This window comes from Megascapheus bottae, chromosome 13, assembly GCF_031878675.1.
Source record: "Megascapheus bottae isolate mThoBot1 chromosome 13, mThoBot2.hap1, whole genome shotgun sequence".
In the NCBI taxonomy this organism is placed as follows: Eukaryota; Metazoa; Chordata; class Mammalia; order Rodentia; family Geomyidae; genus Megascapheus; species Megascapheus bottae.
Window position 1 is genome coordinate 5,274,553 of NC_143521.1, and position 26,724 is coordinate 5,301,276.

A 26,724-nucleotide genomic window follows, 5' to 3' on the forward strand; every position below is an offset into this window, starting at 1 on the left:
CACTGAGATCGGAAGGCAAGAGAATAGGTATTTTCAAACAGTTTTTGAGGGTATAATGATAAAGGAGTGTTGGAGAAAAATCTCATCTCACAAGTGACAGTGTTGGTAGACTTGATACAGTATAATTTTGGTATTTTGTGTAAATGTATATATCTTCTTTATTACATTCTTTTCTCTATTTTAATTCCTTCTTTTTCAAACCTATTGGATCCTGGCTTTTGGCTTTATTTGGAATTGATTGTTACAAAACTACAATCATGCTAATGAATATATTCAAAACAACCCCCAAATAAAAAATACTGGAAATCCATTTTTGCTCATTTAATATTTTTGTAGACTCCTAAATGGTATTTTTACAAAGAAGGTGTAAGCTGACACAGAATAGATTTGCACAACTGTGAATCTCCATCACTGAAAAATGTATGTTTCCAGAAATGAACTTGAAGCACCTGATTTTTCAACTAAATTGTGTTTTTTATTGTTAATGTTTTTCATTCTGTTAAATAATACCACATTTATACTTTGTAAGTTTCCACAGCACGTTAGGATGACTGAGAATTGTTTTATTTTTATTTTTTTACTATTTATTGTGCTTGTCCTAGGGCTTGAACTCAGGGCCTGAGCATTGTCCTTGGGCTTTCTCAAGGCCAGTGCTCTACTACTTGGGTCACAGCACCACTTCCAGTTTTTTTCTGTGTATGTGGTACTGAGGAATCTAATGTAGCTCTTCGTGCATGGTAGGCAAGCACTGTACCACTAGACCAAACTCTTGGCCTCAAGGATGAATGAGAACTGTTAAGGGTAGGGAGATGGAGGCACAGAGAGTAAACTGATCAAGGCATGAGTGAATAAACTTAAACTCCCTTTCTCTGAAAGGCAGTCATTTCCAAGGGAAATTCTCTTACTTATTCTTGCCTTTATTGCATGGAATTGTTGCTGAAACAAAAGTAATGCCACTGACATAATTTATAGATATTGCTTATAAAATACATATTTTAATCACTTTTTGACAGCATATATATACACATATATATATATATATAGCAAAGCTCATATTTGTTTACAGGTGGCTGGATTTGATATTTTTCCTGCCTTTTGAGTCACATTCTAGGTTTATTACATAAGTAGAATGTACATTCCTTGATTTTGTTTTTATTTTCATGTTTTAGTACTAGACATTGAACTCAGAATGTAGGTGCTATCCTTGAGTGTTTCTGTCCAAGGTTAGTGCACTGTCGCTTGAGCTTCAGCCTGACTTCTGAACTTTTGGGTAATTTATTGGACTCAGATGTTCCTGTCTGTGCTGGCTTCAAACCCTTGTCCTCAGATCTCCTGAGTAGCTAAGCCTCCTGAGAAAGAATGAGCCACCAATGCTCATCAACTTCCACATCTGAACATAAGGACATATTAAATAAAACAAATGTCCAAAATAAGAACCATCCCGTTAAAAGATGGGCCAGAGACTTAGAGAGCCTTCTCTGAAGAAGAAACAAAAATGGCCTATAGACACATGAAGAAATGCTCAACATCTCTAATCATAAAAGAAATGCAAATCAAAACAACTCTAAGATTCCACCTCACTCCAGTTAGAATCGCCAGGATCAAGAAAACTAATAACAACAGATGCTGGAGAGGATGTGGCCAGGAGGGATCACTACTACACTGTTGGTGGGAGTGCAAACTCGTTCAACCACTAATTGTTATTTTTATTGATATATTCCAAATACATTCCTTTCTAATTGTCAATATTTTATGTATATGTTGTAAGCTCACAATAGATACCTACTTGCCAGTTTCTAAGTTGTCACTGAACTCCAACTTGAAAATTGAAATCTATGTCCAAAGCAGATAAAAATTGATCCATGCCAAGTCTCTAAAACAGGTATTCTTTAGTAAACATCTATTTCCTCAAATAAGTTCAATGTACAGATACAAATTTGTCTTTAACCATGCTGGCCAACTTTTGCTATAGCAGTATAATTGAGTGCAATGTATTTTTCACTTTCAATCTTCAGAGTTCCTAATAGTTTATTTAAACTGCATATAAGGAAAAATAGTTGCAATTCAAGAAGAGAGTTGATGTAGTAATCATTAAATTGAATTTTTCTTCTGTAATATAAATTCTTTCTTATTTATCTCTTTTACATTAGTTTTGGCCTCTTTGTGGTACCTAAAGAAACATACCTCTTAATAGAACAAAAAAATAACAGCATTGTTTAAACATGCTGGACTGCATTAGGGTGTGTAATTGTATATGTATGTATTATATTCATTACTAATTGGTGTGTTAAAGGCTTTAAAGTGACTCTATGTTTATATACATGGCTCTTTATCCTTTGCCATAATTAGTTTAAGGAGATCATTGACTGCTTATCATTCACAATTGAGATTTCATTTAAAATTATTTTATCTGATAATATGAAACCAAAATAACCCATTTTTATTCACCTGAGGGTTAAAATATATAAGTTGTCAAAATGTTTCCCAACTGTGAATCCTATTCTACAGTAGGAGAAGAAATTTATAAGTCTTACTTGCTCAGGCTTTTAAATTTGACATTTTGGAAGGCAAAGAAGACTCAAGTCAAAATCACTCCAAGATAACAAACCTAACCAGTGCTTTCTTAGGAAAACCCAAACATTTTGTGTACTAGAGAATGCCTTTGGCTATAGTTATGAAACATTCAGACTTTAATAGGTCACAAAGAAACAATTTATTTGTTCAAGTAATTAGCAAGCTCGGATGTTGTAGGCTTACTAATTTGAGGGGACTTAGCTCCATTTTTCTATACCATAATTTATCTTTATTCTGTGGATTGACTGCTGGATTCTTCATTTCTAAATGGCTGCAGTATGTCTGGAACTCATATGTACCCTAATATTGTCTGGTTTCTCCAGGTGTTCATTTGGGTTCTCCTCAATTGGTCAATTGGCATCACATAGGAAATTATCTTTCATTCATTTCCCAGCATGCTCTGGGCAGAGTCAACATTCTTTCAGTGACTGAAAAAAGTAATAATGATGAGATGCTGGCAGTTAACTCCCTCTTTATTTCTCCTTTTGCAGGTGAAAGTTTTGGTACATTCTTCCCAACTGCAAGCCCCTAGGGTACTACCACTGCCAGAGATTGACAGAAGACTAGTTACTGAATTCTTACTTTCTAAGAGAATTTCAAACTTTATTATGATTCCATTAGAAAATGTTAACATTTCACAAAAGGAGCTTCTTTTCCTCCTTTAATCAACCTGGAGAAGGGAATCAGAACTATCCAGTCATTGCCTAAACCCACCCACTTCTTGTCTGATCAATTTAGTGTTTGTGTAGTTGGAAATGTTACACATCTTATCAATATTGCACTGGATCATACATAAAAGTTCCTTACTCATTGACATCAAGGAATTTGGCATTTGGTAAATTTTCTTTCCATTTGAGTTAGAGTAACTCTGTGAGATAGTGTTTCTCCTTCATTTATGAGCTGTTTCATTATTAAAAAATCATATATAAACTTTTGGTCTGTACTCAAACCCAGTTTATCAAATAGCAGATTGGATTTCAAGTGACTTGCCTGAAATAACATATTTTTAATATTGGTTAATTTATGTTTCAGGGCTTAATAAAATAATGACTATAACTGTAGCATTTCCACAGTGTGATAAATAAGTAGACTATGTCAAAGTATTGAAAATAAGTGGCCATATTAATAAAATTGAATGTGTCTGTAATAAGCATTGCCTGATGTATCTTTTTTAGCTCATATATATGTAGAATATCATAATATAACTTTGAAGAAACATAAAAAGAAGGGGGAAATAAGGCAAAGTAATAAAAAAGGTGAATGTGATTAAAATATGTAATAGGCATACATGGAATATATGCCATTGTATAATTAATATGTGCTAATCAAGTGGGGGGACATAAAATGTACATGAAAGGATTTTAATTGAGGGAGGCTATGCTCTTTTATTTTTATATACAGTCTCTCAAAATGTTGGAATAAAGATAAAACAGTGCCTAGAACTGTTTCTTGTTACTTTCCAGCTACTTTCTGTAGGCCATCCAGCTGTATTAAGTAGCAGTATGTACCAGATACAAAGCCATAACACTGGTGTGGATTTGAATGACAACAATTTGTCATCTGATAATCAGTGAGTTGTTAAAGAGAAAAAAATATGAAAATATACTTTTGCTTTAAATAAGTGGTCCTCAAGTACATATAGTTGGAATCAATAGTTGAGTTCTAAGGGATCATTTATGGACCTGGGTTTTGTTAGCTGGATTTTTGATTTGCTAGTATACCTGGTCTAGGAATGATGCTAAATTACAGACCTAGAAGTTAATACCGTGAGAGTGTATGGCTGTAGCTAACATTAAAGGTTCCCAGCAGAGAACTTCTGGAGTGTCATACCTTGAGGTAGGAGAGAATTATCATCAGGGATACATTCAAGAACCTACTGGACATATCTCAAGTAACTATACTACTTTGTGTGGCATACTCAATGAAGCCATCTCTTCTGTTACTTTCCCTTAGGGAATGTTTGCTTTCCAAATAGAAAAAGTTTGGATTACCACACTAGGTTTACTGATCATCTTTGTCTTAACTGTTTTGTTAAAGATAGGAGAAATAATAGTTTAAAACTCTGATGATAGAAAGAACTGGAATTCAGGATTTCAGTTTAATATATTATCATATGTTTGTAGTAATACTCAAAATCCAAAACATGAAGCATGCCAGTAGGCCACTTGTATATAAGTTAAACTGAGAAATGTTTGTTAGCACTCTGGGGTATAAGTGAATCTTTGCAAACTCAAAGTCAGGCTAAAATTCCTCTGGCTTTTCTAGGCATAAAAAGTACTTGTTGATGGGGGTTAATGAGAGTCTATGAACATATGCGTGTATGTGGCAAGATATTAACTATGGTTAAAAATGAATCACTAGGCCAGGCACAATGGCTCATGCCTGTAGTCCTAGCTAATCAGGAGGCTGAGATCTGAGGATCAATGTTCAAAGCCAGCCCAGACACAAAAGGATCTGAGACTCTATTTCCAGTTAACCTCAAGAAAACAGGAGGTGGGGTTTGGCTCAAGGGTAGGGCCATAGCCTTGAGCTGAAGAGCTCAGGGACAGTGCCCAGGCCGAGTTCAAGCCCCTTAACCCCCCCCCCCCTAAATAAAAGTATTGCTAGTAAGATGTTTCATTTATTACCTCTGTGAACTATTAAGATTAGTATACGGAAGATTTATTACAGGCAGAAAAACTGAAATCAAATAAACATAGCAAAGCAAAAAATAAGACCATGAATATGCATACTTAACAAGTAAGGACTAGCAATAAATGTACACTCTTAAAGAAGTTCTTTTTTGTCTTAACACATTTTAACTCATTGTGAACATGGCAAACTTTTCATGGAATATTTGTGCAGTCAACTCAACTTACACATGGTAACTTCCTGCTACAAAAGTCCTTACCATTGTCAAGCAAAAAGCAGAAGTCTTTAGAGATCTTAAATGAAACCAAAATTGGAACTTCATTTCCTGTTAACTTATTCTCATTGTTAAAATTCTTTTAGATTAAAATATTGGCATATAGAAGGACATAGGTGGTTTATCTTTATTTATGAGTTATATATCATAAGCATACTTTCAAATGCTACTTTGTAAATAATATAGCATTTTATTTCTTTTATGATTGTCTCACTACTTTTCTCTTTCATCCATAATGTACTTGCCTTTAGCAATATCAATACTTGATCATATGGGAAACATAAACATATGAAATTTAATTCCATGCTCATTGATTTAATGCATACAGATATGTAATATTCATGCTGTCATATTACATGTGCATATGTACAGACAACACTGTTTTTTTGTTTTTATTTCAATTTTGATTATTTTACCTTAAGGATTGAACCATATAATATGGCATTAGGTATAATTATAACTTTAAAATTCCAATATGTACATTTTTCTTCTCTTATCTAAGATGTGGTAGATTTGTTATTGTATTATACATTGCACTATCATATTGTTATTAGCTTAGTGATTTCATTCAAAAAGGGTTTAGAGTACTTTAAGTATATTGTTTATTGAATACAAGAAAAGCAAGCTTTTATTCAACAGTCACAAAGTATTATCTATATTTCTCATTCTCAAACTAGTAAGTATAGAAGATAGCTATAATCAACAATACTGTAAGAATAGTCTTTTATTTTGGTACAACTTAAAGTTTATTGCTTCTCCTTTCTTTTTCTTGAGTATAGGCCTAGTTGTTTGATAGTTACCTAAAACTGTCATCTGCAAATCTTGTTTGTTTAGTGGCAGAGCTCATTATATTTTGAAATGACTTTTTTGAGAGCAACAATTTTCACTTGAAAGAAAATTTACAATTCTTTTAACCACAAGTGGACCTTAGATTTTCAGTCTTTTAATTATTTTTAATTATAGTCTAATGAAATTGTGAATTATAAAGGGACATGATTTAAGTATGTTATTTTAGGCCCGATCTCTTTTTAAGTCGACACAAAAATAGAATGTGGGTCTTCCAGCAGTCATGTAGATTTCTGGATGGGACTTCATAGTCAATCTTGTATCTGTGTAGTGTCTTAGTCCAAGACAAATGTTGTAAGACATACCAGGAATAATCTTTAATATTCATGTATTCTCTTTGGAAAATTCACTTCTTAAAATATTAGTATACTGAATATTAGCATAATAATTAGTATAATTTTTATGTACTATTTTAATATTATTAAATTTTGGTTAGTAAATTAATGTGTTGCAGCTATGAAATATGATCATTATTGAAAAAAACAGGAATAAAGCAGATTTTTGAAAGAGGTTGGAAATATTAAACATTTTTTAAACAAATTTGTCAATATGGATAGAATTCACTTAAACTGATAGATCCTTTTATGGCCTTAGAAGATATACTAGTACTAAATTATTTACTGAAAAAAGAAGAATTTGTGTGTGTGTGTGTGTGTGTGTGTGTGTGTGTGTGTGTGTGTGTGTGTGTGTATGTGTGTTGTTGTTGTTGTTACTGTTGGAGTCAGAATCCAGGGCCTGCACATACTGGATAGGTAAGCACCATACAATTGAACTATATCTCACCTTTGATTTTTTTTTTTTTGCCAGTCCCAGGCTTGAGTTCAGGGTCTGAGCACTGTCCTTGGACTTTCTCAAGATTAGAGCTCTGCCACACAAGCCATATTACCACTACCAGCTTTTTCTATGTGTGTGGTACTGACAAATGGAACCCAGATGAACACTCTACCTTGAGGCCACACTCCTGGCCCTGCCTTGGATTATTTTATATGTCATTTTAGCTCATGGCAGTTACCGATAGAAGCATTTGGGTGCTGGTGGTTAATGGTGGCTTAAGTCTGGAGGGTCTCAGTTCAAGGACAGCTCAGGCAAGTAAACCTAGCTAACCTGATTTCAAACTGCAGTACCACCAAAAAAGAAATAAAGGAAAAAGGGGAAAAAAGTAATATTAAATATTCAAGAAGATAAAAGCTAAGTATAGGTTTACTTACTGTTAGAATAATAGTTTAGTCACTAAGAAGAAAGGGGTCATTAAATTAGTTAATTTAAAAAGTCAAATACAGTGTAACATTTATTTTGGTTAGTTTAAGAATAAAAGAAAGTTAACTTATAGTTAACACAAATACTAAAAAAAATATACCACAAATACTGTAGTTACTAGCAAAAATTGGGGGCAAGATAAGAACCTGCAATATAATCAGCTTTGTATACATAAAAATATGTATTCATTTCTAATATTATATAAGAAGCCATCAGATAATTAACAGTTTTAGACACCCTTCATTAATTCTCACTTTTTCACTTTGGAAGTTCATCCTCCTATGACAGGGAAATTGGACAGCGTCTCAGGAAGCTAACAGCAGTCAACCAGACTAGACCCTTCTTTGGAGACCTGAGGGGAAAATTTTAACACTGAGTTCCTTCAGGCTTTCTGGTTTAGGACATAAGCCTCCATCTCTCTGCTGCTAGCAGAACAATGACATAGTATACTCTTAGTCTCTGAAGTTTTCGAGTCCTCTGACTGCACCTCTTGCATTTTCAGTCAGTTGTTAGAGTCTTCCTTTTGTTGAACTTCTCACTCTGTGATTTCTGTGAGTTTATGGGCACCCAAATTATTTCATAGGCTTAGCAGGTTCAGTCAGGTTCACCTTACCTGATTAACACAGAATCTACCAACCTATTCATGAAACAATAATTCCTCAATAAGCCCTGGGTCCCTAAGGTTAAGGTACCTAGGGTCATCTTATACCTACTCCCTTCCTAATACATAGGAAGTGAGCTCACTGGTGTGCACGCAGAATGGATTGAGCATTAGGAAATAAATTATGGTGAATAAAAATATAAGAGAGAGGAAACGGTAGATAATTATAGTAGAAAAAGAAAGAGAAGAAAAATGTGAACTTAATTCTAAAATGTGGTGATTAGTAGTCCTTACTAAGTCTGCATGGTATTGTTTCATGGACATAAGCAGAAGGAGTAGCTAAAAGGAAATTTATCTTAGCACGAAAATATGCCTAAATACGTTGAGAGTGGAGCAAATGAATGTTGATTATATTATTCTTGTTGCTCTGTAATCTTTCCACAAGCACAGGGCTCAGTGTCATGTGGCCCTTCTCATGATTGAGCATTGTCCTCATTGGAACTGTTACTAGGATGTAGAAGTTGTAATAAAGAAGTATTACAACCTGCTGTGGACCTTTCTTCATGGGTCCAATATGTGGTTTGAGGATCTGAAAATTTTGTATTAATTGAATGATGGTTGGTTGGAATATTTTTGTCATTTTATTGGAGTTCATCTTGTTTAAATGGAATTCCCTGGCATGAAGACTGGAATAACTGTAGTTCTTAGGTCTCTTGAGAAGATAAATGATGACATTTTACTAATGGGTGGGTTGACTATGTAGGAACACGGTTTTCACAGCAATATGCATTCACTCTTTTCCTTTTGTTATTTGCCCAATAGTCTATTCAAAAGAGACAGATATTAGTAATGACGTTTTTAGCAGATATAAAAATACTTCGTTAGATGTAAAAATATCCTGTTCTAATGAGTGCTTGTGTTTATAATCTTTCCTACTCTGGAGGCGGAGATCTGGAGATTGCAGTTGGAAAATAAGACCAGGAAGAAAACTCCTATAAGACTGACTCCAAAACAGTCACAAAAAAGTGGGGCTGGAGCCATGGCTGAAGGGTTAGCATTCTAGCTGAGCAAGCAAACAGAAGGACCAGGAGACTCTGAGTCCAAATAAAGCATAACAATAAATAAATAATTAAATTCCATTTTAAGCAATCTAGGAAGCTGCTTTGTACTTTATTGTCACTTGAGATATTCAGAATTCATATTAGCATATTAAGGGAATACGAAGACCTGCAATTGTTTTGTTATTTGATACAAGAAATTTGATATAAAAAAATTAAGACCATTGCTTTGATCTCATTTTATTTTTTAAAGATTCAAGGTCATTTCGTTATTAGAGTTTATGCAAAACCTAGGGCCTGTATTGAATACAACTCAGTACAAAATTGAATTGTGTATCCATATGAGAAACAGTTAAGATTGTCTTATTGGCTTAGTTTCTAAAGTACTGGGAATAAGAAAATATAGGCAGCTGAAGTGATGATTGACATTTCAGCTCTCTCAGATATTGTCACGTGAAATTAATGGAATCATTTAGGTCATTAATTGTTTTTTTAAGATTAGGAAATTAAAGTTTTATTTTATTTATTTATTTATTTGTTTGTTTGTTTCTTTGTTTATTTGTTGTGGGTCATGGCCTTGAAGTTTGCGCCTGGGTGCTATCCCTGAGCTCTTCAGTTCAAGGTTACTACCCTACACCTTGAACCACAGCGCTACTTCCCGTTTTCTACAGGTTAATAAGAGATGAGAATCTTCCCTCCTTTTGTGCCCGGACTGGCTTTGAACCTCAAGCCTCAGATCTCAGCCTTCTGAGTAGCTAGGATTATAGGCATGAGCCACCGTGCCCAGCTTTTATTTGTATTTTTAAAAATAAAATAAAAATAAAAATTATTTTATTAGGCATCCAAAGGAGTTAATTATTCAAAATCCATTGTTAGATGTAAAATATGATTTTTCCTGTATTCTTTCAGGTGTAAATAAAAATTTTTGTCTGCTGGATAAATTTAGAGAACAGTGACACTTGGCTGAGTATGCTCTTTGACTTATTTAGGGTAAAGTCTGAAATATACACTTACTTTGGATGTGCAAAATTTGAAATGTGTGTTCTGATGTGTCTATTTTTGCTTTAGGTGTTCAAGATCCCCAGCATGAGAGAATTATTACTGTGTCTTCAAATGGAAGTATTCACAGCCCAAGGTTTCCTCACATGTATCCAAGAAATATGGTCCTGGTATGGAGATTAGTGGCAGCTGAGGAGAATGTATGGATACAGCTTACATTTGATGAAAGGTTTGGGCTAGAAGACCCAGAAGATGATATATGCAAGTAAGTTACCCAGTAAAGTGCAAAGCTATTGTCTTGCAAGTTTCTTCATTAATGTAATTGTGAATATTATCCTATGTTTCTCTGAGAATGCAAGGCATTTTATGAACTTACATGACCTCTATTTTATATTGCCTTCCTTTTAATCTAGAAGATAGCTAGGTGCCAATAACTCAAACCTATTATCCTAGCCACTGAGATATAGAGAATTACAGTATGGTCAGTCCAGGCGGATAGTCCATGAGATGCAATCCCTAATACAAATATGCTAAAAGGTGGATTATATATATGACTCCAGTGGGAGATCCCCAACTCAAAAACAAAATTATTGAGTTAAAACTCCACTACTGCCAAAACAACAACAACTGTCACTCATACTTTCTATATTTACTAAACATTAAATTTTTCTTAAATCATAAGATAAATAAATATTCCTATGTGATCATTACTTTCTATTTTCTAAAATGTTCTGAGGAAAATTTGGTTAAAAAACAGAGATAGAGTAAAACTGTTTAAAAACAAGAAATAGAATATCGAAATGCTATATAAAGGAACGAAGTTGAGTCTGTAAACATATATTACTCTTAGTTCTAAACATTATACACTTGAGCTTCCTGCCAGCCAAATCAGTAAGAGGATTAAATAAGGTATTTTTTGAAAGCTTTGTGTATCTATAGCTATGTGTACTACCTACTTAGAAGTATGGGAGCATAGTCACACAGACAGCCAAAATGTTTGACTACTTCGTCTCAAACAAAAAAATTCAGTGTTGACACCAGAGTCTCAAATCTGTCTCTCCAGGTAGAAATTCAGAGTCAGCTTGAATATTTCATCTCCACAAAAGACCACCTACTGTATGTCATAAAAACAGTGCCCTCAAATCCCAGGGAAATACAGTTGTCAAGGGTGGGTGGTCTTATTGAAGATTTTTTCATTCCAGGGGCATTTGTATATCGTGAAAATATTTTACTTAAACTTCTTTGCCAGTTTTTGACTTTCTCTTTTATATACAAGTTGAAAGAGAATTTTCATTTTGTCTTTGATTACAGATAAATATTTCAGTATAGATTAAATAAACTTAATTCTTGATGTCATCAGGTTTTCTGTGTAACATCTGTCTACTTGGACTCACATTGCTTTTGGGGGTGACTCAAATCAAGTTGTCATTTTCCTGATATTTGTAATTTCAGACCTATAGAAATAGGTGCTAATCTGGCTGTCCTTAGAAGACTATGCTATTCAGTTATTCAGTTTGGAGAGAGAGAAGTAAGAAACCAGAGAGATGGAATGAATAGCATTTATATTTTGTACTCAAAAATAAGAACACTCATTTTTGCCCCCTGGTACTCACTTAGGAGAATTTTCATCAAACTGTGCTGCAAGTTTCTTTTTTATAAACAAAATTCACGATTTTTGTAGAAAAATGCAAAATGTATAAGACTTATCTACTTTACAAAGTATCAGTTCTGCCTACCAAAGTTTCATGAATGTTGAAACTCTTCTACGTCAAAGAAAGATCTATGTCTATCTGTCTGTCTGTCTATCTATCTATCTATCTATCTATCTATCTATCTATCTATCTATCTATCTATCATTATCATCATCATTATCTACCTTCTAGTACCAGAGTCTAAACTGAGGTCTTTGTGAAATCTGACTTATTTACTCATGAGTGACATGAATTACTTAAGCTACACCTACAGTAAGGCTTTTTGCTGGTAAATTGGAGATGGAATCTCACAGATTTTGCCTAGGATGGCTTCAGTTACATTGAGTTTCCCCAGTAGCTAGGAATACAGACATAAGACATGTATGCTTTTTTGAAAAATGAATTTGTTATAGCAACAACAGTAGCTAGAAGCTTAGCATTTTCTTGTACCTTTATACTGTAATTGCTTTTCTGCAGTAGGAAGGCTTTGTGTTACCTGAATACCTAACCTAATGCACTATGCTTCAGAAGAGAGAATATATGTGCATCTGCATACATACATGTGCATCTATATGCATGTGTGTGCAGTATTTATCTCAGTTAATAGTAAAATTAGGCTGTCATTATGAATGGCAATATGTGACTCAACTTTAGGAAATAACATTACCAGCTGTGTTCAACCTCTATCCAGTTCAGCCCTGATTAGACTTATTTCTGCCAATCTAATTGTTATTCTGTCCTCCAAACTACATCTGTAAGTTTTCTTCACCTATTTCTCTGTTCTATTGAGATTAGTTTAGGCTTTCCTGTTTTGAAATAAGTATCAGTGTTTTAGCAGTTTTTTTTCTGAGATTTGGTGTTTATTTCAAATAAGCAACATCCAAAAGTGTCAGGTGTTTGAAAGTTTCTGCGTGGGTTGTGAGGTTTGAGCCTGTGATCCTAGCTACCTGAGAGACTGATAATGGGATTGTGATTTGAGGCTACCCAGGGCACTAAAGTTTGAGAGATTTTTTTTTCTGAAACCATATGACTGCCATTCTAAGCTATAGGGAAAGCTAAGACTTAGAGTATGTAGTTCTGGGCCAACTTGGGGAAAAAAGTTCTTGAGACTCAATGACAAAGGGGAGATGCTTACCGAATGGTCCAGTTGTAGACAGATTCTGCAGGTCTGGTCTAGCAAGTGAGAGACTGAGGTCAAACCCCCAAACAGACACTCAACCAATCAGCCTATCAATGCTGATGTAGGTAGATTAGATCCTTTGTTTTCTTTTATTTCTGATACTCTATTGTGTAGTGTGGCCCTATGTGTGCTAAGAAAGTGCTCCAACATGGTATAACGTACCCAATTCTTCACCTTCTCAAGGAATACTTGGCTTTTCTCCAGTTATTTTGCACCACTCCAGGCTTTGATTTTTATGTGTTAGTGGACTCAGTAGGAGGAGATTTTTATATTTCCAACTTCACTAGAAAAATTCATTTTAAGTGATCTACTTACCTTTCTAGCAATATAGAGTTTGTATTGCTAACAGTTGATCTGCCTTTTTTTCATTTTTTTGATAATAGGTTACCTATGAAATTGCACATTTTTTTCTTTGTTGGTTGTGGGGCTTGAAGTCTTGGGCATGGGTGCTTTCTCTGAGCTCTTCAGCTCAAGGCTAGTGCTCTACCACTTGAACCATAGCACTGCCTCTGGTTTTCTGGTGGTTAATTGGAGATGATACTCTCAGGATCTTTCCTGCTCAGAAAGCTTAACCTTTGAAAGCTATGCTCAGATCTCAGCCTCCTGAAGTAGCTAGGAATTCAGGCATGAGCCACTGACTCCCTGCTTGAAATTATACATTATTAATTTGATTTTGGTTTTCTAATTACTAGTGAGATTGGAATATTTTCATTTTATTACTAACCACATTTTTATAACTTGCTTATTAATATATTACAACTAGTATTTGATTATTTGAACTTTGCCTTAATTATTTAAGTACTTAATATACTGAAATTTGTTCAGCTCTGTGTTTCTGAGTTTTCAGTAGTGGGTATCCCATTTGTATTGAAGGGATACTTTTGCATTTCCAAGGCAGTTAACTTGCAGATTGCATTTCTGTTCATGTCAGATGGGTTATCATTCTTTTAGTCAATTGTATCTCTTAATGGAATAGTGCTGTCTTAATTACTTTTTCCGTGTTACAGAAGGTACTGTTACAGACTTCTCACTTCATTTGCTTCTCCTTCGGGAACATTGGAGCAATTTGTCTGTTGAGTCTAGACTTTAGAATTAGGCTGTAAAGTTTCTGGAAAATTGTTCCATTTTTCGTCAAGTAGTTTTGAAGATAAGTGTATTTGGTTATTTGAAATTGGATAGGGAAGAGGGGAACCAAGATGAGGGGTGGGGGTAGGGGGTAGGGAAATGGGGACCAAGACATGTGAAAGGGTATCAATGTATGGAAATTAATGCACCATCTATCTGGCAAATATCATGTAACCCTTCTATTAATTACAATAATAAATATATGAAAAAAGAGATTATATTTGTTGAAATGTATCCAGGAAATGGAAATAAGAGATCTTTTCCTGGTTGCTGTTTTTGCTTTCCTTTCCTCTTGTCTTGTTCGTTTATCTGTCTTTGGGAAAGAAAGGAGAAGCATAGAAATGGAGGAACAAAGTGTGAACAAACACAACAGTGATACTCACTGGATACTATATTGAAAATGAACTATACAACTTGTCTGGGATAGGAAGGAAAATAGCTGAGGGGTGACATTGTTTAAAATGTACTCTTTATCTGCTTTATTAACTGCTACTCCTCTGGATATCACCTTTAAAAAAATCTTTAAAAATGCGAAAAAAATGCATGAACCTTTCTTCACATTGGGTGTTTGTGTTAAGGTATAATTTTCTGCCCAAACCTGAACTTAGATTTTGATCCTCTTATTTTTAACCTTTCTGTAACTACTAGAATATATTAGGCACATGCTACAATGTAAAAGTGATGTACAGAGGTGTTACAGTTACATAAGTAACAAAATGAGTGCATTTCTTTTTGAACAGTTTCACTGATCCCTCATTTTCTTCATTTTTTTTCCCTCCCAGCCCCTCTCCCCCCAACCAAGTTGTACATAGCTCATTTCTGTTGAGATGAGTCTGTAAATTACAGAGTTTTTGCCTGCACTGACCTGGAACTGTGATTCTTCTCAGTCTTCGTATGATTATAGGCTGCTGCCACCATGCTCATTTTAGAGGCTTCTTTATAAAGATACTATCTGTATGTTATTTTGATTTAGTTTTATAATCTTTATAGTTTGTGAATATATTTTTATTTTGAAAACTACATTATGTAAGTGTATATTGCCAGTGTATAGAAATGAAAACAAATGAATCTGGGGCAATGGCTTACACTGATAAACCTAGCTACTCAGGAGGCTGAGATTTGAGGATTGAAGTTCAAAGCCAGCCTGGGCACTAAAAAACATGAGACTTTTATCTCCAATTAATCGCTTGAAAATGGGAAGTGGGGCTGTGGCTCAAGGGTAGGGTGGTAGAGCCTTGAGCTGAAGAGCTCAGGGACAGCGCCCAACCAAGAGTTCAAGCCCCATCTCTCTCTCTCTCTCTCTCTCTCTCTCTCTCTCTCTCTCTCTCTCTCTCTCTCTCTCTCTCTCTCTCTCTCTCTCTCTCTCTCTCTCTCTCTCACACACACACACACACACACAAAGAAATGAAAACAAGTTTAGTATTAATCTTCTGTCTCTCTGACTTGCTAAACTCATTTAGTACTGTTGTTGTTGTTGTTGTTGTTGTTGTTGTTGTTATCATTCCAGTCCTAGAGCTTGAATAAGGGTTTGGGTGTTGTCCCTGAGCCAATTTGTGCTCAGCTACCACTTGAGCCAAAATGCACTTCTGGCTTTTTCTGGGTTGTTTATTGGAGGTAAGAGACTCATGGACTTTTCTGTCTCAGCTGGTTTCGAACTAAGATCCTCAGATCTCAGCCTGAGTAGGTAGTACTGGTGACTGGCTAAACTCACTCATTTTGGTAATTGTTCTGGAAATTAGTTGGAATTTATAAAAAGAACTGTAGTAGTTCGTAAAATTCAAGATTTCTCTCCTCATTTTAATGTCATTTCTGGTTCTTATTAGGTGGTTGATAGTCTTAGTAGGGATCTTTGTTGTCTGTATTACTTTAAAGTTTGCCTTTTTACTAATAGTTTAAAATTTGGAATAATTTTGAGTTACAGGAAGTTCCCATATATGGTGAGCCTGGGAGCATCCAATCTGTACTTCTGTCATTGCAGAAGAACATGATAAAATTAAGAAATCAAGCCTCATAAAATACTGTTAACTCAATTTCAGACTTCAGTGGGATGCTATCGATTGTTTTTCCTTTGTCTTCTTTAGAGTATGTACATTACACTTAGTTGGAATATCTACTTAATCTCAAAAGTCGGTAACAGTTTGTACTTTGTAGCTCTCTTGTCTTGACAGTTTTGAAGAGAACTTAGCAGGTGTTTGAAAGAATGTCAGTTGTTTAGAATTGTCTGTGTTTTCTCATGTTTGAACTGAAGTGATGGGTTTTTAGGAAGAACCTCAAAGGCCATGGACTCTTGTGATCCTACACAGAAGTGTTATTGCCTAGCAGTAAGGATTGTGACTTTGATCATCTAAGAATGTTTCATGTACTAGGCATCTTTTCTGACAAAATACTATCTTCCTATTATATTTGGGCAAATATTGTTTGGAGTTTCACAACTAAGCCAACTTACTCTCAAAAAACACAAATTAAGCTTTACCTTCTATAGAAGAACTCTGTGTGTGTGTATGTGTGTAATATGGGTATATATGATGTTTCTTTTTTATTATAATTATTTATTTATTTTTGCCTGTCCTGGGGCTTAAACTCTGGGCCTGGGGATTGAAATTTCTCAAGGCTAACACTGTACCACTTGAGCCACAATATCACTTCCAGCTTTTTTCTGTGTATGTGGTACCAAGGAATTGAACCCAGAGCTTCATGACTGCTAGGCAAGCACTCTACCACTAGGCCAAGCTTCTCAACCCTCAGATAAGTTTCTTTACTAGCCTGAATTCTTTCCTGGATTTTATGTGTCCATACATGTAAAAATGAATGATTTATATTTTCAGTATTGTATTTGATGTCCTGCAGTGATTTTTTTAGACATTTTGTACATTCCTTCTATATTCATCTTTTATTTCCTTGTATACTTTTATTGCATTTATTTAATTTGTCCTCTTTTCCTTTCAGCTGAATTAAGGGAAAAATGTATGTCACTTTCTGTTTTTAATGACTGTCTTAGAAATGCATATGTAAATAAACAATAGCCACAATTAATCTATATTTACCCTCTTCACACAATATATACCTACTCTTCCAACACAGTCTGATGCTGGCATAAATACTGGCTCTATATGGCTCTGAGACCTAACAATGAGGCTGAGAGACCCAGGTTTGCACAGAGTTAATCTCCTGGGACTTGCAGAAATGTGGTCCTCTGTGGGTGCAAGAATAGTGGGTCCGTGTGTTTTGGGTCAGATAGAAGCAGGCACATAAAATGTCCAGAACAATATTGAGTTCATGTATCCGGAATGAACCTGATGGATAGAAAAGGTCAACACATTCCCACAGCACACAGGTACAGAGTAAGTTGCACCGATTCACATGCCAATGTAATGGTTTTGGTTAATTATACTATGCAGATTGCCAGAAAAGCCAATTAGGGTTACTCAGGGGTAGTCATGGCAGTTATATGTATTGTGGTCATAGTCTAGTTGAACTGAATCCTTGGAATAATGTAGCCACTAGCTTCCAGGTGTCACCACAACACTCTGGCATTTTATTCCTTTTTGTGAGAGTCCTGGGGCTAGAAATCAGTCTGGGTGCTGTTGCTGAGGTTTTTTGTTTGTTTATTTTTGCTCAAGACTAATGCTCTATCACTAGAGCCACAGGTCTATGTAGCTTTTTGGTAGAAATCACTTTGAACTATGATCCTCAGATCTAAGCCTCTTGATTAGCTAGGATTGTAGGCATGAGCAACCCAGATCAGACTGCTTTTTAATTTTGATCAAGCAGAGTTGATTTCTTTGAGTAACATAGCAATGAAGAATGCTGCCTTGACAGCTTTTGTAGTGAACAGGGAAACAGGATTTTGATCATTTGATCTAGACTGAAGATGAAACTTTCACTTGTCAAGTCATGGTGAGGATTGGTTAAGTATCTGGATACAATAGGCTAGAATGGTTGGGAACAGCAAGGCAAGGCTGTAAAGTTTGTAGCTCAGTTGGGTCATTGGACCCAATCAGGTACCTGTTGAGAGTTTTGCTGATCAAATTAATGGCTCTTTTGAAAGTGCTTACAATAAGAACTTTAATACCTTTCCCTAGGGAAATGTCTTGGAAACCTTGAAAGTCAAGGCACTGGTAAACTCAGACACTGTGGTCAGTGAACAGAATGAAGCCGGCAGCTTCTGTTCAGCCTATAGAGACCCACTGGTTCTCTTACCAATTGCCTGACATTGGATGTGAATGCAGTTGTTACTGATAGTTCCTACATCTTTAAAAAAAAACAAAACATCTTTTAGATTCTAGGATTGAAATTAAACATACTTGTTAGGAAGGCTTCCACTTGGGTTATTCCCATTATTGTTTTTGTTTTTTTGTTATTGTTACTTTGTTTATGCAAAGTCTCACACTTCAGCATTGCCAGTCTGGCATTATGATCTTCCTATTTCTACTTCCTAAGGAGCTGGGGTTAACTTTGTTTGCCATTACACCTGATTACTTTTATACTTTTTTTAAAATGTGTTCTTACAGTACTTGTTATGAAGGGATTTGGGGGGATGTAGTCTGTGTTTCTTCATCTTTACCTTTTGATAAAAGGTACCTTGTTGGTACAATTCCTTTTATATAAGAGGATCTGCAGAATTCTATTTCTTTACCTATCGTCTTTAGTCTTGTGCATTTGTAAAGGTCTTCATTTTTATTCCAGTCTTAGAAATTAGATTGGATCTAGAGTTACGTTTTGTGATTTGCTCAGTCTTCTGAAGATACCATTCAATTGAGATATGCAATTGAGACAGCTACCTGCAGATTATTATGTATGCTGAAAACGCTGTCCAATGGTCCAGGCGCACAGACTTGTGTGGGCCACAGAGGTGAAAGGAAAGATTCAGGCTGTCTTCCATCCCAGGATTCTCCTGTTGACTTTTTTGCCACTTTTGGTGCTTAAACACAGGGCCTGGACACTGTCCTTGAGCTTTCTCAAGGCTAGTGCATTAGCACTTAAGCTACAGCATCACTTTTGGCTTTTTCTGTATAGGTAGTTATCAAGGAATCGAACCCAGGGCTTCTTGCATGCTAGACAAGGACTCTGTCACTAGCCCATACCCCAAGCCCCTCTCCTCTTGCTCCTAGTAACTCTTTAGGTTCCCACTTAGACACTCCTCAATTGATTATTCAGTGCTCCAAAGCCTGTGGAAATGCCTCATAGAAGTCTCCAGAGGATTTTCTAGCTCTTCTGCTCATCCAGTATTGCTTGGAAAGCAATGCTTTTATATCATGGACCTAGCTGTTTTACTGGTAATACACAAAGACAGGTGTATTTTCTACTTAACTTTGTTCATGATGTAGTTGGTATGTAAATGGTTGTCAAGAAAAAATACTGATTACAGCTCAAAAAATTAAATCACTCCAAAACTAATCTCCAAAGTAACAATCATCCCATTAAAAAATGGGCCAAAGACTTAAAGAGAGTCTTCTCTGAAGAAGAAACAAAAATGGCCTATAGACACATGAAGAAATGCTCAACATCTTTGGTCATAAAAGAAATGCAAATCAAAACAACTCTAAGATTCCACCTCACTCCAGTTAGAATGGCCAGGATCAGGAAAACGAATAATAACAGATGCTGGAGAGGATGTGGCCAGGAGGGATCACTACTACACTGTTGGTGGGAGTGCAAACTCGATCAACCATTATGGAAAGCTGTATGGCAGTGCCTCAAAAGGCTAAACATAGAGCTTCCCTATGACCCAGCAATTCTACTACTTGGCATTTACCCAACCATCCAGAAACTAGGGCATACTAAATCCACTAGCACATCAATGTTCATTGCAGCATTATTCACCATAACAAAGATATGGAACCAACCTAGATGTCCCTTAGTTGAGGAATAGATCCACAAGATGTGGTATTTGTACACAATGGAATTCTATGCTGCTGTCAGAAAAAATGACATCGCCCCATTTGTTAGGACTTAGAACAAAGACTTAGAACAAATCATATTAAGCAAAGTAAGCCAGACTCAAAGGAACTTAGGCTCAATGATTTCCCTCATTCATCATAGCCAGTAGAAACCTTGGGCTCTAATAGCAAAGATTTGCAATAGAGCAAAATCTTGATACATAAGGCCATATAGTATGAAGCTAATTGAATGGATCTCTAGGATATTGAAACAAAAGCCATATAATGAATGATTGCTGTCCTTAAGGTGCTATGTTATCTCTCATCTCTTTTGCTGTTCCTTTGTTATCTCATATTGTCACAATATCTCACTTTGTTATCTGATATATTGGATACATTTGTATTTGTTTACTTGAAATTGGACAGGGAAGGGGGGAAAACCAAGAGAGGGGGTGAGGGGGAGGGTAATGGGGACCAAGACATGTGGAAGGGTATCAATGTATGTGAATTAATGCACCTTCTATCTGGTAAATATCATGTAACCCTTTTATTAAATACAATAAAAATATTAAACAAAAGAAAAATACTGATTTATTTTGTTTTTTATTGTTGGGATAATGTATAGAGGGGTTACATTCACTAGATAGTAGGTGCATTACTTCTCACACATTGATACCCTTTATGTTTTTGTCCCCATTTCTCTCCCCCACCCCTCCCAATCATCTTACAGTGGATTCTAACAGTACCTAGTACTGTGAAGTTCAAGTGTATATCTGCTGTGAAAAGTAGGAAAAAAATCACAAATTTACCTTTATCTTTAAAAAAAAGGACTCAGGTGAGATGTTTGCTTTGTTTCCCCACATACCTTCTGCTTTTCTCAAGCCATCTTCAGAAAGAAAAAGAAAAAGGTTTGTGGTTATGCTATGGAAGATTTTTATTTATGTTCTCAGAAAAGGCAAAGCAAGTTAAATACAAGTTAGATTTGTTTTGACATTCTGACCACAAGACACAAGCAATGAGGTGGGGGAGGAGGGAATAATGGGATAGAAGAAACGAGAGGGTAAGTGCTACAAACCTTATGTCCCCCATATTGTGAACTGCTTGTTGCTGTGTGGTATTGCCTTGGTCTCTCTCTCTATCTATAGCTAGAAATGTTGTATAGCTAAAACAATGTCACGGGTGAGCACGTTAATGTACTTCAGTTTTTTATATCATTGTCTCTCATGTACTGTTTACTGTGTCTCTTCTGACGTGTGTGTGCGTCTGTGTGTGTGTGTGTTTGTTCATGTGCATGTGCGTGTGCATGCACTCATACAAGGACTTAAACTTGCTTGGTCTATTTTCGCAAGACTGGTGCTCTTTCACTTGTGCTATACTTCTCCTTCCAGCCTTTTGTTGGTTAATTGGAGGTGTCAAGACTGTATTTGGAAAGATGATATGACAGCTTTTGGAAATGGATGCTTTAATCAAACTGTGCAGTTGAAAATAGTGTTTCTTCTTCCCCATAACACCAGGGCTGATGGGAAGGAATACTATATCGTTGTTCCATGTGGAATAAAATAAAAATTAGTGGGTTATAGGAATGCTCAGTTTGCTAAAATGGAGCAGATATTTTGACTGTGTAAAATGATCCATATTTATTAGTTATCCTTTAAAATAAAAAAAAAACAGTAGCTTTTAAAGGTTTGCTGTGGCCCTCTGCGGCAAGACTACAATTTCCTGTTTTTATATTGGTGTGGAGAAAACTGGTGACTCGCTGTGCCAACAAGCAGGGACAGATCTTGCTTGCTGCAGTATCTACATGTTGGCTACTATATCAGCTCTTTAACTTGCATTTATTTTACTATTTCTTCTACAACAAAATTTCATAATTGTGTGTGTGTGTGTGTGTGTGTGTGTGTGTGTGTGTGTGTGTGTGTGTCGGTCATGTGGCTTGAACTCTGGGCCTGGGTGCTGTTGTTGAGCTCTTTAGCTCAAGGCTACCTCCCTACCCTTTGAGCCACAGGGACACTTACAGTTTCTAGTGATTAACTGGAGATAAGAGTCTTATGGTCTTTAGTGCCTGATCTGGCTTTGAACCATGATCCTCAATCTCAGCATCCTAGTAGCTAGGATTTACAAGCATGAGCCTGGCAATTTCATGAATTTTTATAAACAGGATGCTATTTCCCACAGTAATAATGATAGAAAGTCCAGGTTTGAGGGTAATGCATATTCAGCATCTGAGGAGAGGCGTTTTTTTAGTAGCATGAGATAAATGATTTGGATGTATGACAAGTGATGAGTCAGTACATGTGCAGGCAGATTGTGAAGAATATAGAATTCTAACTGGGAAGCTATATCTTATTATAGAGCAAGGTTATAGATTATTGCATAATTTGAGAAGACAGTTCTGACAGAAGTATATATAACATATCAGAGCGGATTGAAGGCAGTTAAAACATTTAAAGTAACTTCATTATTTCCCAGTCACTTAATTTTATAGGTTGATAATCTTTCAGCCTTTTCACCTCACCCATATTGGTGTTTTATATTGTTTTTATTTATAGATTGCTTCAAGAGAAAACTTTTTTTTCATATATTTTTATTGTAATTAATAGAAGGGTTACATGATATTTGCCAGATAGATGGTGCAGAGAAAACTTCTTTTTATCAGTTACTACCTTCTTTATTTTATCTTGTGTATGGTGTGAGGATATCTATGTACTTCTGTACAAAATCAAACTACAATCACTCATTATATGGCTTTTGTTTCTATATCATGAGGTCCTTTCGTTTAGTGTCATACTGTATGACCTTATGTATCTAGGTTTTGTTCTATTGTAAATTTCTATTTTACCTTGTTATCTGATATATTGTATATATGCTTATTTGGTTATTTGAAATAGGATAGGGAAGAGGGGAACAAAAGGAAGGGCGGGGGTGGGAGGGAAAGGGAGACCAAGACATGAGAAAGAGTATCAATGTTTGTGAAGTAATGTGCCTTCTATCTCATGAATATATTGTAGCCCTTCTATTAATTATAATAAAAATATATGAAAAAATGAATACAAAAAATCAAACTACAGAATCCAAGTGTTTCCTATTTCAAATCTAAATTCTCTTTTGCTTTGGGACACTGTGAGGCAGAAAATGGACAGCAGTAGCATTGCTTACATGGGAAACATTTATATTAAAGACAAACCATGGAGTACCTTAGTGTGTCACGTAACATCACAAACTTGGCCTTTCTCTCTTCTAGAATTGGGCAAGGAAATTTTACATGAACCCAGAGAAAACCATAGACCAATATTGTATTTTGTCTTGGAACATTATAATTCTGCTAGAAGAGTGCCATACTAAAATTTTTTCCCTAATAGGTAGTGGCATAAGTTGAAAGGTAGTGAAGTTCCTGAAAGGAAACGCTGTTTTAAGACTTATTTTCAAGGGACCATCAAATGCTTTGGTCTTCTTCTGCCTTTATAGGTTTGACTTCATTCTCCATATACTGTCCATCTGAAGTGGCAGAAAGAGTATGGAAACTGTAACGCCATCTACACACATTCTGTGAAAGTTTTTGATTGAGCTAGTTTGTATAAAGAGTCACTGCTTAGCCAGTTGATTATAGCTAGAACTTTTTTGAAACCTGCTGTAATTGGCAGTGTTAATGTAATGGGCTTATCTAAGAGCCGAAGTGTTGACTGGTCTTCATAGAATATTCCATGCATTAAACCTGTTTCCATTTGAAAGAGGAAGAGTTACTGGTAGTTCCGAAGTAACACTGTCCTGATTGTTTAGAACAGGCACAAACTGACATGCAGCTTTCAAATTTACTGTTACTGTTTTCTACCTGTGCTTTGGCCACAGAAAGTTTTCTTTGGAGTGCAGATTTTGCAGCACCTTTTTCCAAGTCTTTTGAGTATAGTTAGCTCAGTGGCATAATTTATAGTTTTGCTTTTCTTTATCCTCTGTAGAATTTACTTTTTTGTACTTCAAAAAAAAAAAAGTCATTCCCAAGAGGGCTTAAAATGCAGGGTAGGGATCTGACCAAGTCTAAGATCAAGGGACTGTACTTTCAGCTAATGAGATGTTTTGGCTTGGGGTGTTTGAAATGTTCAAAATCAACATTCCAAGTAGAGAAAAAAAATCTGTAACTCCCGCAACTCCTGTCTGGCTCAAAACAGTGTGTGGCTCCTTCTCCTTTCTAAATCTTTTCTTTACCTCTCTTTGTTTTCTGTTCAGTGCCCTTCTATCTTTTCTTTCCCTTTCTTTTCACACTTTTCAAGAGTGATTTTGTTCAGAGATCACTTGCCTGTGAGGAAAATTTTAGTCTCTAGCTGTGTTAATGGAAATACAGCCTCTAAGAACTCAGTCTTTAAGTGGGGTTCCTCCTCGACTTTTTATTATAGAAGCGGTGCTGACTTGATATTTATTTCTTATTTATGGGTGGATTTGTGGCAAATTATTATTTGGTTTTCCTCTCAAAGGTTTATACTGGAATAACTTAATTCAAAAATGTCATTTTTACAAAGGGATGATTGTTTTGCTCTGCAATTAACAAAGGTTAAATGAAAATATTTAGCAAAACTATGTTATGATTAAGTTAAGGTTAACCTTACTACATCTGGCTGGCCTGGAAAGAACAGCATGGAATTAGGACTCCTTCCTAGCTTCACTGGAAATGTTAGTGCAATTTACACATCTGTTTTCAGTATAAGCCAGGACATGAATACTAGCTCCTGGTCAGTGTGTACTTCCGATAAAGGCAGCCTAACTGTGAGCCCCAATATATCATTCTGTGAAGTCAGAGACAACTACTAACACTCCCCAAAAATTGGTGAGAGAGGAAAGAAAAACAAGAAGTACTTCCAAGATGGCTGACAAGGACTCTGAACTTGCTCTTAACCTATCCACAGAGTCAAAATAACAAATGAATAACCACTTTGAAGTGAGTGGCTGGGAAAGAAGCCAGGTAGAATGAAGATAGGGAAGACAGAAACCATGTAAAAACAGGGAGACTAGCTGTGCTAGTATATCCCACCCCCTGTGACTTAGCCAGGTTCTAACTGTGCAAAGAAATAAGGAACTTGGGGAGATACAGCAAATGCCAATACCCCAGATTTCATACCTTTAATTTCTGCCATAGACTGCTGTGCACTTGTTACAACTTTACAGGCCAACCAGTGGAGCTTTGGAGAGTCTGCATTGGATTCTTGCTTCATAGAAGGGACTCACACTGTCTCCTCACTCTAAGAACTGAAGCTGCTCCAAGGTGCCATTTTGAGAATAGAACAACAAGCTGGTGTTCACACTGCCCTAGAAAACAGAGGACTATGAAAATGCCTATCGTGAAGGTCCAAAGTGTATCCCACCATGATCTCACAAGTCCAGCTATCCCAGCTGTGTAGCTGCGACCTAAGCATGCTGCCTATGTAACAAGCTTCACTATGGCGACAGGTGTCCCGCACAGCAGGGATCTCCACTCAAGACCTAAGGAAGAGCTTTTATTCCTGGAATCTATAGCCTACTCTTCCACTCTGTACATGATCTACTGCCACCACTGGTCACAGGGCACAATTCTGAGTTCCCTGCCCCTTATTCCTATGTTGTTTCCAACATGCAGGACTCTGGGGACTAGGAATCCACCTTCCCAAAGACCTTGCTATCTGCAGTGCTTGCTTGAACAAGGATCATGGACCTGTACTGTGGGCCTTACCACAATTGCTTCTGGGCCCAAACAAGGCTCAGGGCTACATTCCTCATCATCTGCAGTGCAGCTGTGACCTGCTCCTTCTAGAAGTCCCTTTTGTGATTGGTACTCAGCCTTATGAATACCGAGGACAGGCTCTGTGACCTGATTCTATCCCAGTCAGTGCTAGAGAACCTCTGCCAACAATGGAGCTTTTGCAGAGAGGCCTGGGGACTGGTCACTGAGTTCCACATTCCCATGTGCCAAGCCCATTAGAGTTTCCCATCAACACATGGAATATTCTCCAGAATATTACACAACGTAAGTGAAAAATCATGTTAGAAAAAGGAAATACTAGTATGTATCACAAAGATTTAAATTTAGAAGACGTTTAGAAATTTTACAAATACATGGAAATTGAAGAACATGTTCTTGTCATCAAAGAAGAAAGGAATCAAAAAAATAACTCTAAAAAGGAATAAAAGGGATATATGCCATATCAAAGTGTATGGGTTACAAACAAAGCAGTAATAAAAGCTGTATCAAATGAAAAGAAAAGATTTCAAATAACCTGATGATGTATCCCATAGAATTAGAAAAACAAGAAGTAGAATTTTAAAAACCCAAAAGATAAAAGACATCTTAAAGATGTCCTGCAACATTAAGTCATGATGAGCAAGAAAAAAATAGAACATTCAGAAAATAACACTGCAAATGATATATAGTATATACCCAACATAAAGGAGAATGAGAGATAGTGTTCTGGAAAACTACCATCTTTCCGAATGGAGACATGGGAAGATGAATAACAAGCTATATGATTTTGTCAACAGAAAGTCTCCCAATAATAGAGAGCCTAGCTATCACCCACAGAACCCTTTTGAATGTCTTTGCCCAAAGATATTTCCCTCAGAAAATATCTTGAGTACATTTTCAGATCT

The 26,724-nt window shown here is 36.0% G+C and overlaps 1 protein-coding gene across 2 annotated transcripts in view; it reads left to right on the forward strand.

Annotated features, from left to right (window-relative positions):
- The window catches only part of Pdgfc (platelet derived growth factor C), a 201,121-nt gene that overhangs the window by 99,547 nt on the left and 74,850 nt on the right, over positions 1–26,724 (forward strand). For both annotated transcript variants that reach the window (XM_090343204.1, XM_090343205.1), the window contains one exon: positions 10,310–10,505. In XM_090343204.1, coding sequence (XP_090199330.1) covers positions 10,310–10,505 — 196 coding nt within the window. The remainder of the gene's footprint in view (positions 1–10,309; positions 10,506–26,724) is intronic.